Raw genomic sequence first — 15,453 nt, forward strand, 5'->3', positions numbered from 1 at the left:
GACACCAACACACAGTCCACCACACCAACCATTACACATTTGAAAGGAAATACACAATGTGATGCTGTTGGTATAAATTGAGGCCCACAGGCCTGGGATGGCCATTTGGAGTAATGTCCACTGATTACATGACTCAAATGCTGTGTCCTTACCCTATGTCCGGTGTGACCATTTGTGCCACGCATTCCCATGCTACCCGGGAAACCCTGGGGGACGAGAAACACAGGACTGGTAATATAAATAAGCTAAGTTGCACACACAGGATGACATGGCAGTTTCATCAGTCAAAAATACCAAACAGAGACATTGTCAGTGTGTCGGTCAAACCCCTTGCCCTGTAGGCCCTACAGAAGCATCACTTACATACATGCCTACTGGCCCCTGGGGTCCCTCCACACCTTCCTTCCCAGTGAAGCCCTGAGGCAGAGAGACAGCAACACACACACACGGTTCAAACCTGTCCTATTTGAGAATCACATCAATCACATCCATGTTAAATGTGTCACTTACCCTCTCTCCCAGTGGCCCAGGGATACCTGTTGGTCCTGTCCGTCCAGGTGGGCCCTGTCGTGGGACAGTAGTCAGTCACACTGCACTCTGTGTGATGATGGCCTAAGTCCCCAACACTAAATCAGTATTGGTTGCAATAGTGCTGTCTACTCATGCTAGACTCACCAGCGGGCCTGAACGGCCATCTGGACCTGGCTCTCCGGCAATGCCCTGGAATCCCTGGATGAAGGACAAAGAAGGTGAGAGAGTGATGGAGAGAGTAAGAGTAGAGGATGAGAGAATGATAGAGAGAGTAAGAAAGAAGAGAAGGGGGCTTATCGCATGGGTCCAGTCAATGAGAACCATTAAAATGCTAATATAAAACAAATCCGAATACTTACAATCAAATTAAGATGTATGAACAACGCTGTGAGTCACATCAGTGTTTAATTTAGTTTATTATTTTTTTGCTTACAGTTGTTTAATCTACCGATTAATGACTTTGTAATTATGATTATATATGCGGGGCTATTGAGTAATTGTGTCTCTGGTTATGTACAGAGGTTAACTGCACCCAATTTAATGATGTAAACATCAACAATGGAGTAAAACTGTACCAATGTTCCTGCAAAGGACATTAAATCAATGAAGAACCTTCAGCTATTTACAGGTATTAATGGATATGTAGATGGCACATAACTTTTTCAAATTGATCATTATTGGTCATATTGCCCAGATGCCACAAATATTTCTCTTAGTTATCCCTCTTCCTCTGCTTCCTACTCCTGTCTCCCTGTCCCCCTCACTGTTCTCTCTGCCTGGGTATGAGTCTATATTATATAGCAGAGGTTGTAATACAATACACTGGCCAGGTGACTAACTGGGGTACAAACCACTTTCACGCCTCCTCATATTATATTATCCACATCCCACATAATATATGTTTATATGAGAGTGTGTGTGCGAATGCACAGGTGTGTGTGTGTGTGTGCCTGTGTGTGTAGTGATGATGCAATATCCCTGACCTACCCCCTCATACTCCTAAACCTTTTACTGCTCCCGTTTACAAGTATGGAGAGACACCTGATATCTTTAACTAGCTCAGTAGCAGGTACTTTTCTGCCCTATTAAAATGTTTGGCCTTGTCTGCATTTGTAGTGATTGCCTGGTCATGAAATCATATAAAACCCATCATATAATCCAGGGGTGTCCTATAAATGTGATAAGGTGTTTATATTTGCTACCTTGCACTGCCCGCCCAAAAATAGCTGAGCTTGGAGAATTATATAATTCGCCAACCAATGAATTTAAACATAAAGGTCACTATGAGACTGAGTAACTATAAGAAGTTCTTAGAGTTACTTATACTGAACCAAAATATAAACTCAACATCTAAAGTGTTGGTCTCATGTTTCATGAGCTGAAATAAAGAAATCACAGAAATGTTCCATGCGCACAAAAACCTTATTTCTCTCAAATTGTGAGCAGAAATTAGTTTACATCCCTGTTAGTGAGCATTTCTCCTTTGCCAAGATAATTCATCCACCTGACAGGTGTGGCATATCAAGAAGCTTATGATCATTACACAGGTGCACTTTCTGCGGGGGACAATAAATGGCCACTCTAAAATGTGCAGTTTTGTCACACAACACAATGTCTCAAGTTTTGAGGGAGCGTGCAATTGGCATGCTGACTGCAGGAATTTCCACCAGAGCTGTTGCCAAAATTGAATGTTAATTTGTCTATCATAAGCCGCCTCCAACGTCATTTTAGAGAATTTGTCAGTACATCCAACCTGCCTCACAACCACAGAGCACGTGTAACCACGCCAGCCCAGGACTTCCACATCCGGCTTCTTCCTCTGCGGGATTGTCTGAGACCAGCCACCCGGACATTTGATGAAACTGAGGAGTATTTCTCTGCAATAAAGCCCTTTTGTGTGGAAAAAAACTATTCTGATTGGCTGGGCCTGGCTCCCCAGGTTGGCCTGGCTCCCAAGTGGCTGGGCCTATGCCCTCCAAGGCCCACCCATGGCTGCGCCCCTGCCCAGTCAAATGAAATCCATAAATTAGGGTCTTATTCATTAATTTCATAGAACCTCATTTCATTCAATTGACTGATTTCCTTATATGAACTGTAACTCAGTAATATCGTTGAAATTGTTGCATGTTGCATTTATATTTTTGTTCAGTAGTTTCATAGTGACCTTTAAGTGAACCACCACATGTATTGTGTTTCTGTCTCCATGATAAGACTATGCATACTGTTACAGTATCTGCTTGTACTGTACCTTTAGGCCTTTATCGCCAGTTATTCCCACTGAACCAGAGAGACCCTGTAACACATGAGAAACAAGTGTCAACTCAATACACACCAACAGAGGTCATATTGTATACACAAGCACTAATGTGAAGAAGACACACAGGGCTAACCATTAACTACAGTAACTACATAACTACACATTAAACAAGGACACAAATTCATTAATCTTGTCATATTAACTTTAGAATGTAATGATATGAGGTTGAAGTTGATGGGTGATTAATTAAAGTTAAAAATTCCCCACATACAATGAGAATCATTTGTGAATCTGTCACATTGAGCAGGGTTGTGAAGATTGCCATCTGCTGTTCAGAACCAGAATGACTACAGTTGTCCAGCTATTGTATATACAGAAACTCTCAGGAGTATGTTTGCAAAATTTGCACTTCCAGGAATTTTCCCCAACTGGGAATTCTGGAAAACTGGGAAAGTTAACAGAATTAACAATTTTGGGAAAGTTAACAGAATTTCTCAACCCTACTCAGGGGACATTTTACAAGAATCCTTTCTGATTACACTAATAATTTCCTTGAGCAATCTTTCAAATATTTTCTCAATTATATGTCAATATACAGATGTAGGATGTTAATTTCTGCCAGTTTGCTACAGCAGAAAAATAATCCTGCAGCAGCAGGAAATGTGAAGTATTATGTGGATTATAATTCATGGGAAAAAATAGGGGGTGCAACATTTTTTGTAAGGGAAAATCAAGTCTGAAATTTCAAAGTGGAAATTACAAACTTCAGATGCCTTTTTAAACCTCAAAAACACTAACAGTTTTAAATGTCCTGCATTGCAGGAAAGTTCTGCTGCAACAGGGTGATACAATTAAGATCCTACATCAGTATGCAGTACAGACAGGGGAAAAAACCTGACAAAATACACTTGAGATCTATTTTGTGACATTGCTCTATGTATACATAGTGCCTTGCAAAAACTTGTTCAGGCAACCCTAAATTACTTCAGGAGTAAAAATTTGGCTTAACAAATCACATAATAAGTTATATGGACCTCACTCTGTGTGAAATAATAGTGGTTGATATGATTTTTGAATGACTAACCCTTCCTCTGTCCCCCATACACACAACATCTGTAAGGTCCCCCAGTCAAGTATTGAATTTCAAGCACAGATTCAACTACAAAGACCAGGGAGCTTTTTAGAAAGCCTCATGAAGAAGGGAAGTGGTTGGTAGATGGTTAACAATAACAAATCAGACATTGAATATCTCTTTAAACATGGTTAAGTTAATAATTATGCTGTGGGTTATGTATTAAACCACCCAGACACATCAAATATACAGTTGTCCTTCTGAATTGAGCTGCAGGACAGGAATGAAACTCCCTAGGGAGTTTTCATTCCTTCTTGTGGGAAGTTACTATAGACCACCAAGTGCTAACAGTCAGTATCTGTGAAATGCTTGATAATGTATGTGATATCAACAGAGAGGTATATTTTTTTCTGGGTGACCTACATATTGACTGACTTTCATCAAGCTGTCCACTTCAAAAAAAAGCTTCAAACTGTAATCTGTGCCTGCAACCTGGTTCATGTTATCAGTCAACCTACCAGGGTATTTATAAACTGCACAGGAATGAAATAATGTACATGTACTGATCACATCTTTACCGAGGCTGCAGAAATCTGTTCTGAAGTAGTATCCACATCCATCGGATATAGTGATCATAATATAGTAGCCATATCGAGAACAAAACAAGGTTCCAAAGGCTAGGCCTAATATAGTGTATAAGATATCATACACAAGGTTTTGTAGTGATTCCTATGTTGAAGATGTAAAGAATATTTGTTGGTTTGTGGTGTGTAATGAGGATCAACCAAATGCTTCACTTAATGAAATTGCTAATTCCAGCTACTAAAAAGCATGCACCCATTAAGAAAATGACTGTAAAAATTGTGAAGTCCCTGTGGATTGATGAGGAATTGAAATATTTTATAGTTGAGAGGGATGATGTAAAAGGATGGGCAAATACAGTGCATTTGGAAAGTATTCAGACCTCTTGACGTTTTCCACATTTTGCGAAAACTTTATTTATACATTTATACAAATTTATACAACATAAAAAGTATTCAGACCCTTTGCTATAAGACTTGAAATTGAGTTCAGGTGCATCCTGTTTCCATTGATCATCCTTGAGATGTTTCTACAACTTGATTGGAGTCCACCAGTGGTAAATTCAATTGATTGAACATGATTTGGAAAGGCACACATCTTTTTATATAAGGTCCCACAGTTGACAGTGCATGTCAGAGCAAAAACCAAGCCATGAGGTTGAAGGAATTGTCCGCAGAGCTCCGAGACAGGATTGTGTCGAGGCACAGATCTGGGGAAGGGTACCAACACATTACTGCAGCATTGAAGGTCCCCAAGAACACAGTGCCTCCATCATTCTTAAATGGAAGAAGTTTGGAACCTTCAAGACTCTTCCTAGAGCTGGCCACCCGGCCAAACTGAGCAATTGGAGGAGAAGGGCCTTGGTCAGGGAGGTGAGCAATAACCTGATGGTCACTCTGACAGAGCTCCAGAGTTCCTCTGTGGAGATGGGAGAACATTCCAGAAGGACAACCATCTCTGCAGCATTCCACCAATCAGGCCTTTATGGTAGAGCGGCCAGATGGAAGCCACTCCTCAGTAAAAGGCACATGACAGCCCGCTTGGAGTTTGCCAAAAGGCACCTAAAGGACTCAGACCATGGGAAACAAGATTCTCTGGTCTGATGAAACCAAGATTGAACCCTTTGGCCTGAATGACAGAGCGTCACGTCTGGAGGAAACCTGGCACCACCCTTAAGGTGAAGCATGGTGGTGGCAGCATCATGCTGTGGGGATATTTTTTAAGCGGCAGGGACTGGGAGACTAGTCAGGATCGAGGGAATGATGAACGGAGACAAGTACAGAGAGATCCTTGATGAAAACCTGCTCCAGAGCGCTCAGGACCTCAGACTTGGACGAAGGTTCTCCTTCCAACAGGACAACAACCCTAAGCACACAGCCAAGACAATGCGGGAGTGGCTTCAGCACAAGTCTCTGAATGTCCTTGAGTGGCCCAGCCAGAGCCTTGACTTGAACCCGATCGAACATCTCTAGAGACTTGAAAATAGCTGTGCTGCGACACTCCCCATCCAACATAACACACTGTCTGGCTGCACAGCCGATTGGTAAACATACTGTGAATTGAGAAATCGTGTGACTAAACTAAATAAAAAGAATGTTAAGATAACTGATATAAAGGATAATAGTAAAAAGATTTTGAGCATCTTAAATGAAATGTTGGGCGAAAAGGCGAGCTCAGCTTCATCATTCATTGAATTAGATGGCTCATTTATCACAAAACCCACAGATACTACTTTAATGACATGCCAACAATAAATGATGAACCTACACCTCCATGCGTAACTAACCAAACTTTGAAAGACAAGCATTGTAATTTTGAATTCAGTAAAGTGAGTGTGGAAGAGGTGAAAAATGTATTGTTGTCTGTCAACAATGAACAAGCCACCTGGGTCTGACAACTTGGAAGGAAAATTAATGAGGATGATAGTGGACTATAATATTATTGCCACTCCTATTTGCCATCTCTTTAATCTAAACCTACAAGTAAGTGTGTGCCCTCAGGCCTGGAGGGAAGCAAATGTAATTCCCAATAATAGCAAAGCACACTTTACTGGCTCAAACAGCTGACCAATCAACCTGTTACCAACCCTTAGCCAAATTTAGGAAAGAAATGTGTTTGACCAGATACAGTGCTATTCCACAGTAAACAAATTTACAACAACTTTCATCACACTAATAGGGATGGGCACTCAACATGTCCAGTACTTACACAAATGACTGACGATTAGCTGAAAGAAAATTATAATAAGAAGATTGTGGGAGCTGTTTTGTTAATCTGCTGCTGTAAAAATATACAGTACCAGTCAGAAGTTTGGACACACCTACTCATTCCAGGGTTATTCTTAATTTTTACTATTTTCTACATTGTAGGATAATAGTGAAGACATCAAAACTATGAAATAACACATATGGAATCATGTAGTAACCAGATTCTTCAAAGAGCCACCCTTTGCCTTGATGACAGCTTTGCACACTCTTGGCATCCTCTCAACCAGCTTCATGAGGTGGCCACCTGGAATGCATTTCAATTAACAAGTGTAACTTGTTAAATGTAAATTTGTGGAATTTCTTTCCTTCTTAATGTGTTTGACCCAATCAGTTCGGTTGTGACAAGGTACCGTAGGGGTGGTATACAGAAGATAGCCCTATTTGGTAAAAGACCAAGTCCATATTATGGCAAGAACAGCTCAAATAAGCAAAGAGAAATGACAGTCCATCATTACTTTAAGACTTGATGGTCAATCCAGAAATGTCAAGAACATTGAAAGTTTCTTCAAGTGCAGTCGCAAAAACCATCAAGCGCTATGATGAAACTGGCTCTCATGAGGACCGCCACAGGAAAGGAAGACCCAGAGTTACCTCTTCTGCAGAAGATAAGTTCATTAGAGTTAACTGCACTTCAGATTCCAGCCCAAATAAATCCTTCACAGACTTCAAGTAACAGACACATCTCATCTCAACATCCACTGCTCAGAGGAGAATGTGTGAATCAGGCCTTCATGGTCAAATTGCTGAGAAAAAAAACCCTACTAAAGGACACCAATAATAATAATAATAAGAGACTTGCTTGGGCCAAGAAACACGAGCAATGGACATTAGACCGGTGGAAATCTGTCTTTTGGTCTGATGAGTCCAAATTTGAGATTTTTGGTTCCAACCGCCATGTCTTTGTGAGACGCAGAGTAGGTGAACGGATGATCTCCGCATATGTGGTTCCCACCGTGAAGCATGGAGGAGGACGTGTGATGGTGTGGGGGTGCTTTGCTGGTAACACTGTCTGCGATTTAATTAGAATTCAAGGCACACTTAACCAGCATGGCTACCACACCGATACGCCATCCCATCTGGTTTGGGCTTAGTGGGACTATCATTTGTTTTTCAATAGGATAATGACCAAAAACACACATCCAGGCTGTGTAATGGCTATTTGACCAAGAAGGAGAGTGATGGAGTGCTGCATCAGATGACCTGGCCTCCACAATCACCCGACCTCAACCCAATTGGACTGCAGAGTGAAGGAAAAACAGCCAACAAGTGATCAGCATATGTGGAAACTCCTTCAAGACTTTTGGAAAAGCATTCCAGGTGAAGCTGGTTGAGAGAATGCCAAAAGTGTGCAAAGCTGTCATCAAGGAAAAGGGTGGCTACTTTGAAGAATCTAAAATCTAAAATATATTTTTATTTGTTTAACACTTTTTTGATTATTACATGATTCCATAGGTGTTATTTCATAGTTTGGATGTCTTCACAAGTAAGTGTGTTAGGTCTTTACATCTCCTGCTATGTCGTGAATCAAGAGTTACCTGTCTAACAGAACACAGAGGGTGTTCTTTAAAGGAAGCCTTGCCAACATAATTCAGGTAGAGTCAGGCATTCCCCAGGGCAGCTGTCTAGGCCCCTTGCTTTTTTCAATCTTTACTAATGACCTGCCACTGGCACTCAGTAAAGCCTATGTGTCTATGTATGCTGATGACTCAACACTATACATGTCAGCAAGTGAAATCTCTGCAAACGCTTAACAAAGAGCTGCAGTCAGTTTTAGAATGGGTGGCACGAAATAAGCTAGTCCTAAATATTTCAAAAAACTAAAAGCATTGTATTTGGGACAAATCATTCACTAAACCCTAAACCTCAACCACATATTGTAATGTATAATGTGGAAATTGAACACGTTGAGGAGACTAAACTGCTTGGAGTAAGCCTGGATTGTAAACTGTCATGGTCAAAACAAATAGTTGCAACAGTAGCTAAGATGGGGAGAGGTCTGTCCATAATAAAACGATGCTCTGCTTCCTTGACATCACTATTAACAAAACAATTCCTACAGGCACTAGTTTTGTCGCACCTGGATTACTGCCCAGCCATATGGTCAAGTGCCACAAAGAGGGACATAAGCTAATTACAGTTGGCCCAGAACAGAGTAGCTCAGCTGGCCCTTAAATGCACATGGAGAGCTAACGTCAATAACATGCATGTCAATCTCTCCTTAAAGTAGAGGCGAGATTGACTGCATCACTACTTGTCTTTGTGAGAAGCATTGACATCTTGAAAGCACTGAGTTGTCTGTTTAAATGACGAGCACACAGCTCAGACACCCATGCATACCGCACAAGACACATCACCAGGGGTCTCTTCACAATCCCCAAGTCCAGAACAGACTATGGGAAACACACAGTACTACATAGATCCTTGACTACATGGAACTCTATTCCACATTAAGTAACTCATGCAAGCAGTAAAATCACATTTACAAATCTGATAAAACTACATCTTATGGAACATTGCGGACTGTGAAGAGACACACACACACACACATTCCACACACATGCTAAGACACGCACTGTACACACACACACACACGTACATTTCAATATTGTTATATTGCTGTATTATAGATTTTTGAAGATATGTTGTGGTAGAGTAGTGTGTAATAATGTGTTGTGTGATGTACCGTTTTATTTTGTATGTAATTACCTTAATCTTGTTTGGACCCCAGGAAGAGTAGCTGCTGACTTGGCAGCAGCTAATGGGGATCCATAATAAAATATAAATACCATGAGGCCATTGGTGATTGACAGAGTTACAGAGTTCAATGGCTGTGATGGGAGAAAACTGAGGATGGATCAACAACATTGTAGTGATTCCACAAATGACTTAAATGACAGAGTGAAAAGAAGAATACAAATATACAGAATAAACACGGCAAAGAAACACACTTTTTGGCCTAAATGCAAAGTCTTATTTTTGGGGCAAATCTAACACAACACATCACTCCCTATTTTCAAGATGGTGTGGGCTGCATCATGGTATGGGTATGCTTGACAGACAATACTGGGGTTTCTCAGGATAAAAAGAAATGGAACTAAGCCCAGGCAAAATTCTAGAGGAAAACCTGCTTCAGTCTGCTTTACACCAGACACTCAGAGAGGAATTCACCATTCGCCAGGACAATAACCTACAGCACATGGCCAAATCTACACTGGAGTTGCTCACCAAGAAGACAGTGAATGTTCCTGAGTGGCCAAGTTACAGTTTGGACTTAAATCAACTTGAAAATTATTGTCTAGCCATGATCCCGTACATCTTGACAGAGCTTGAAGAATTATGAATAGATTAATTGTCACGGCCATCGAATGAAGTAGACCAAAGCGCAGCGTGGTGAGCGTACATATTCCTTTTATTAGAGATGACGCCGACAAAAACAATAAACAATACAAAACAACCATGAAGCTTAAAACCTGTTGAGGATGGGGGCGCTGTTGTGGCTATTTATGCTAATCGTGTAATTTTTTGAAACGGCTTCCCACAAAGTTCTTGATCGTACAATATGCATATTATTATTATTATTGGATAGAAAACAGTCTATAGTTTCTATAGGAGTTGAAATTTTGTCTCTAAGTGGAACAGAGCCCATTCTACAGCAATTTCCCTGACATGGAGTCTTATTTCAGAAATTTTGGCCACTGTTCTGGAGTCAGTTAAAAGGGCACTGTTATTGCTATGACTATACGGACACTGCTTACGTCTTCCCCTGGATGTCTTTACGTGATGACGATTTGAATGGGGTCGATTGCGCGTTCACAGGCACTATAAATTAAAAAACCCTGAGGCTAGTCACTCTTTTGGAGCTGCGTCATGCGCCTAGAGGACACCGACCCGCACCTGTTCCAAGCATTAGTGGAGGGAGTAATATTACTCTGGTCATGTTTCTACTCGTTATGGGAGTTAAAAACATCATAAGGTAGTTAATTTAAAGCGTTTTATAGCAATTTATATCCGTTTAGTGCGATTTTGGGACATTTATTTCTGAAACGCTGTGAATTGCTGGGCACGCTTCCAGTTCATCCCGAACGCAGTTGGCATTTCCACATGGCAAGAGGACAGCTTTCCACCAAAAGACGATTGGACCCAAGAAAGGATCCTTTGCCCAAGATACTGATGGAAGAACAGCTCAAAGTAGGACATTTTTATTATGATAAATCGTGTTTCTGTCGAAAAATGTTAGTGGCTTAGGACGCCATGTTTTTTGACGTAGCTTCGCTTGGCGCAAGCTGTATTGAAAAGTAAGGATAATTAAAAAAATGTAATTCCGCGATTGTATTAAGAATTAAATTGTCTATCAATCCCTGTCCACCCTATATTTTTTAGTCACGTTTATGAGTATTTATGTATAAGAGTAGATCACTGTCTAAGTGGCGCACAGACTTTTTCTGACCAGCTGAGCTACATTTCACATTGTCTAACCATGATTTTGGTGGCTAAATATAAACATTTTCGATCAAACTCTATATGGATTGTGTAATATGATGTTACAGGAGTGTCATCTGAAGAATTCTGAGAAGGTTAGTGAAAAAATTAATATATTTTGGCGATGTTTACTTTTATCGCTCACTTTGGCTAGAATCAATGCTGGGCTGCTATGTGCTATGTGCTATGCTAATATAACGATTTATTGTGTTTTCGCTGTAAGACACTTAGAAAATCTGAAATATTGTCTGTATTCACAGGATCTGTGTCTTTCGATTCGTGTATGCTGTGTATTTTTACGAAATGTTTGATGATTAGTAAGTAGGTAAACACGTTGCTCTAAGTAGTTTTTCTATTCCATTTGTGACGGTGGGTGCAATTGTAACCTATGCCATCTACCTGAAATATGCACTTTTTTCTAACAAAACCTATCCCATACCATAAATATGTTATCAGACTGTCATCTGATGAGTTTTTTTATTGGTTAGGGGCTATAAATATCTTAGTTTAGCCGAATTGGTGATAGCTACTGGTTTTGGTGGACAAATAAAAGATGGTGGATTATGCTAATGTGTTTTTAGGTAATAGATGTACATCTTTACATATTGTGTCTTCCCTGTAAAACATTTTAAAAATCGGACATGTTGACTGGATTCACAAGATCTGTGTCTTTCATTAGCTGTATTGGACTTTAATGTGTGAAAGTTAAATATTTAAAAAAAATATTGTTTTTGAATTTCGCGGCACTGGTTTTTCAGTGGGGGTGGGGGGGGAGTGCCGCTAGCGGCACTCTCATCCTAGACAGGTTAAGGGCTACAAACAAAGTTAACTACCCACAACGAAAGGAGGGAAAAAGGGCTACCTAAGTATGGTTCCCAATCAGAGACAACGATAGACAGCTGTCCCTGATTGAGAACCATACCCGGCCAAAACATAGAAACACAAAATCATAGAAGTAAAGGACATAGAATGCCCACCCAAATCACACCCTGAACAAACCAAAAATAGACATAAAAAAGGCTCTCTAAGGTCAGGGCGTGACAGTACCCCCCCCAAGGTGCGGACTCCGGCCGCAAAACCTGAACCTATAGGGGATGGTCTGGGTGGGCATCTATCTGGTGCGGGTCTGGTGCGGGACGTAGACCCCGCTCCACCTCTGGCTCACCCCACTTTGGTGGCGCCTCTGGTGCGGGGACCCTCATCGCCGACCCCGAACCGGGCCCCCTCGTCGCGAGCCCCGGACCGGGGACCGTCGCTGGAGGCTTCGTGCCATGGATCATCACTGGAGGCTTCGTGCCATGGATCATCACTGGAGGCTTCGTGCCATGGATCATCACTGGATGCTTCGTGCCATGGATCATCACTGGAGGCTTCGTGCCATGGATCATCACTGGAGGCTTCGTGCCATGGATCATCACTGGAGGCTTCTTGCCATGGATCATCACTGGAGGCTTCTTGCCATGGATCATCACTGGAGGCTTCGTGCCATGGATCATCACTGGAGGCTTCTTGCCATGGATCATCACTGGATGCTTCTTGCCATGGATCATCACTGGAGGCTTTGTGCCATGGATCATCACTGGAGTGAGGAGACATATGGGCAGTCTGGTACGTGGAGCTGCCACAGGGCTCACCAGGCTGGGGAGACATACAGGAGGCCTGGTTCTGGCAGCAGGCACAGGACTCACCAGGCTGGGGAGACATACAGGAGGCCTGGTTCTGGGGACAGGCACAGGATACACTGGGCCCGTGGAGGTCTTGAGCGTAGAGCCTGCACAACCCGTCCTGGCTGGATGGTTATTTTTGCCCTGCAGATGCGAGGCGCTGGCACAGGAAGCACTGGGCTGTGCAGACGCATCAGAGACACAGTGCGCAGAGCCGGCGCAGGATATCCTGGGCCGTCGAGACGCACTGGAGGCCAGATGCACTGAACCGGCACCTTCCGTCCCGACTGGATGCTCACTCTAGCCCGTCCAATGCGGGGAGCCGGAATGTAGCGCACCGGGCTATGAACGCGCACGCTCCACCGCATAACACGGTGCCTGACCAGTACGACGCTCGCCACGGTATGCACGGGGAGTTGGCTCAGGTCTATAACCCAACTCCGTCAATCTCCCAGTGTGCCTCTCGGGCTTCCTTGCTAGCCGTGTTCCCTCGTAACAATGGGCCCCTTTACCAGCTGCCAACACCTTCCTGGCTGCTTTCACCTGTTCCCATGGAAGGCGATCCCTTCCGGCTAGGACCTCCTCCCGTGTCCAGGATCCTTTGCCGTCCAGGATGTCATCCCATGTCCAGTCCTCCTTTTTACCACGCTGCTTGGTCCTTTTGTGGTGGGTAGTTCTGTCACGGCCGTCGAATGAAGTAGACCAAAGCGCAGCGTCGTGAGTGTACATATTCCTTTTATTAGAAATGACGCCGACAAAAACAATAAACAATACAAAACAACCGTGAAGCTTAAGAGCTATGTGCCACAAACAAAGTTAACTACCCACAACGAAAGGAGGGAAAAAGGGCTACCTAAGTATGGTTCCCAATCAGAGACAACGATAGACAGCTGTCCCTGATTGAGAACCATACCCGGCCAGGGCGTGACAGTACCCCCCTCCCCCATTACAGAGTATTTTGTGTGGATTGTTGACAAAAAAAAATACAATTAAATCCATTTTAATTAGACTTTGTAACACAGAATGTGAATAAATCCAATGGGTGTGAATATTTTTGCAAGGCACTGTATACAAGCTCAGTGTCTTCAGGGGTGTGATCATGGTTTTGAAATATGATATAGAATGGGAACCTGTGTACCAGGCTTTCCTTCTGGTCCCTCTGTCCCAAGTGGGCCTGGCAAACCCTGTTGGAGACAAGTACACACACACTCATAATAAGTGTACTGTGATTACGTAATATTCAGCAGCCTACAGTATTCACCAATGTGGCCGGGGGGGTCAATAGTGGGATGATGGAGGGTAATTCACACTAGCTTTTAGTCAGCTCCATTAGATAAGCCCATACAGCCTTGGATACTCTTCGTCACCAAGCAGAAGTGTTAGTGTTAAGTGTTTTGCCACTTATCTGCACACACACCACAGATCTGCTGTTCTGACAATCACAGATGTTGCCCATTGAGGTGTATACTGTATATCTGATTTGTCAAAAATATTGATGTGTTTTGCAATGCAAATTGATCAAGTAGATGGCTCCACTAGTGTTTGTCTGTGCATGGTATGTGCTTACCAGTGAACCAGGCTGGCCATCATGCCCTCTCTGTCCGATGCGACCCTGGGTAGAAGAAGGCAGTGCCAATAAGGATACCATTCAAATATCAAGAGCAGGACTAAAATCACGCTTTACTAAATACTAAGGTTGAACAAAAATCCAAATCCCAGAAATTCTGGATAACATGGACATTTTATGAAAGTTACTAGAATTTTCCAACCCTCATAAACACATTCAATAGGAGAGTGTCCTACCTTGGTCCCTCTGTGTCCAGGCTGGCCGTTGCGCCCATCTGGTCCCCTATTCCCCTTCAGAGAAACATCATTTTTTTATGAGACTACAGCTGTTTCCCAAATGGCACTTCCTACAGGACTCAAAGTAGTGCACTATATACTGTAGGGTATCGGGTGCCATTTGGGACACACATTTTAGGGCATGAAATCCACAGTTTTATCATCATTTTGACCAATCTTAACAGGCAGGCTGATGAAAGAATGACAATCTAAATGTTCCTTTCACTATAATGCATTCATTTTTTAAGTCTTCTCTGACCTTCAGCCCATCTCTGCCCAGTTTTCCCTGAGGGCCAGTTTCTCCATTCTCCCCCTAAAAGAGGAGACACAAAATCCATCAGTCTTCCAGTGGTAAAGTAGCAGTCTATATAACTGTAGATACAGTGATAAGGCAGGGAGACGACCTACCCCAATGCCTTTAGTGCCAGGTTGACCTTTGAGCCCTGTAAAGCCAGGGAAGCCACTAGGACCACTCTCTCCCTGAGGCCCTTGAATGCCCGAAGCACCCTGAACACACTGAGAGATAGAACGAGAGAGAGAGAAGACAAATGTGTCACTCATAATTAAGATGTCAAAAAGTATGAATCAAGAGTTTTAGTTTTGTTGAATGTCTACAGGTCTCCAGAGGCTGGGTTCTTACTCTCTCCCCCTTCGGTCCAGGGTCCCCTTTGTCCCCGTCTGGTCCTCTCTTACCCTGTGGAGGTCAGAGAGGAGTCAGAGGACTGCAGGTACAGTAAGTAGTTGAAAAGCATGCAACCT

At 42.6% G+C, this 15,453-nt stretch overlaps 1 protein-coding gene across 1 annotated transcript in view; it reads right to left on the reverse strand.

Annotated features, from left to right (window-relative positions):
- Positions 1-15,453, reverse strand: part of LOC139544057 (collagen alpha-1(I) chain-like) — a 138,791-nt gene that overhangs the window by 5,061 nt on the left and 118,277 nt on the right. Inside the window, exons 25-35 of the mRNA XM_071350759.1 lie at positions 15,335-15,388; positions 15,103-15,210; positions 14,954-15,007; positions 14,656-14,709; positions 14,420-14,464; positions 13,983-14,036; positions 2,780-2,824; positions 676-729; positions 511-564; positions 364-417; positions 153-206 (exon numbers count right to left, since the gene is read on the reverse strand). Of these exons, the coding sequence (XP_071206860.1) occupies positions 153-206; positions 364-417; positions 511-564; positions 676-729; positions 2,780-2,824; positions 13,983-14,036; positions 14,420-14,464; positions 14,656-14,709; positions 14,954-15,007; positions 15,103-15,210; positions 15,335-15,388 (630 nt within the window). The remainder of the gene's footprint in view (positions 1-152; positions 207-363; positions 418-510; positions 565-675; positions 730-2,779; positions 2,825-13,982; positions 14,037-14,419; positions 14,465-14,655; positions 14,710-14,953; positions 15,008-15,102; positions 15,211-15,334; positions 15,389-15,453) is intronic.

Source organism: Salvelinus alpinus, chromosome 18 (genome assembly GCF_045679555.1).
Source record: "Salvelinus alpinus chromosome 18, SLU_Salpinus.1, whole genome shotgun sequence".
Taxonomy (NCBI): Eukaryota; Metazoa; Chordata; class Actinopteri; order Salmoniformes; family Salmonidae; genus Salvelinus; species Salvelinus alpinus.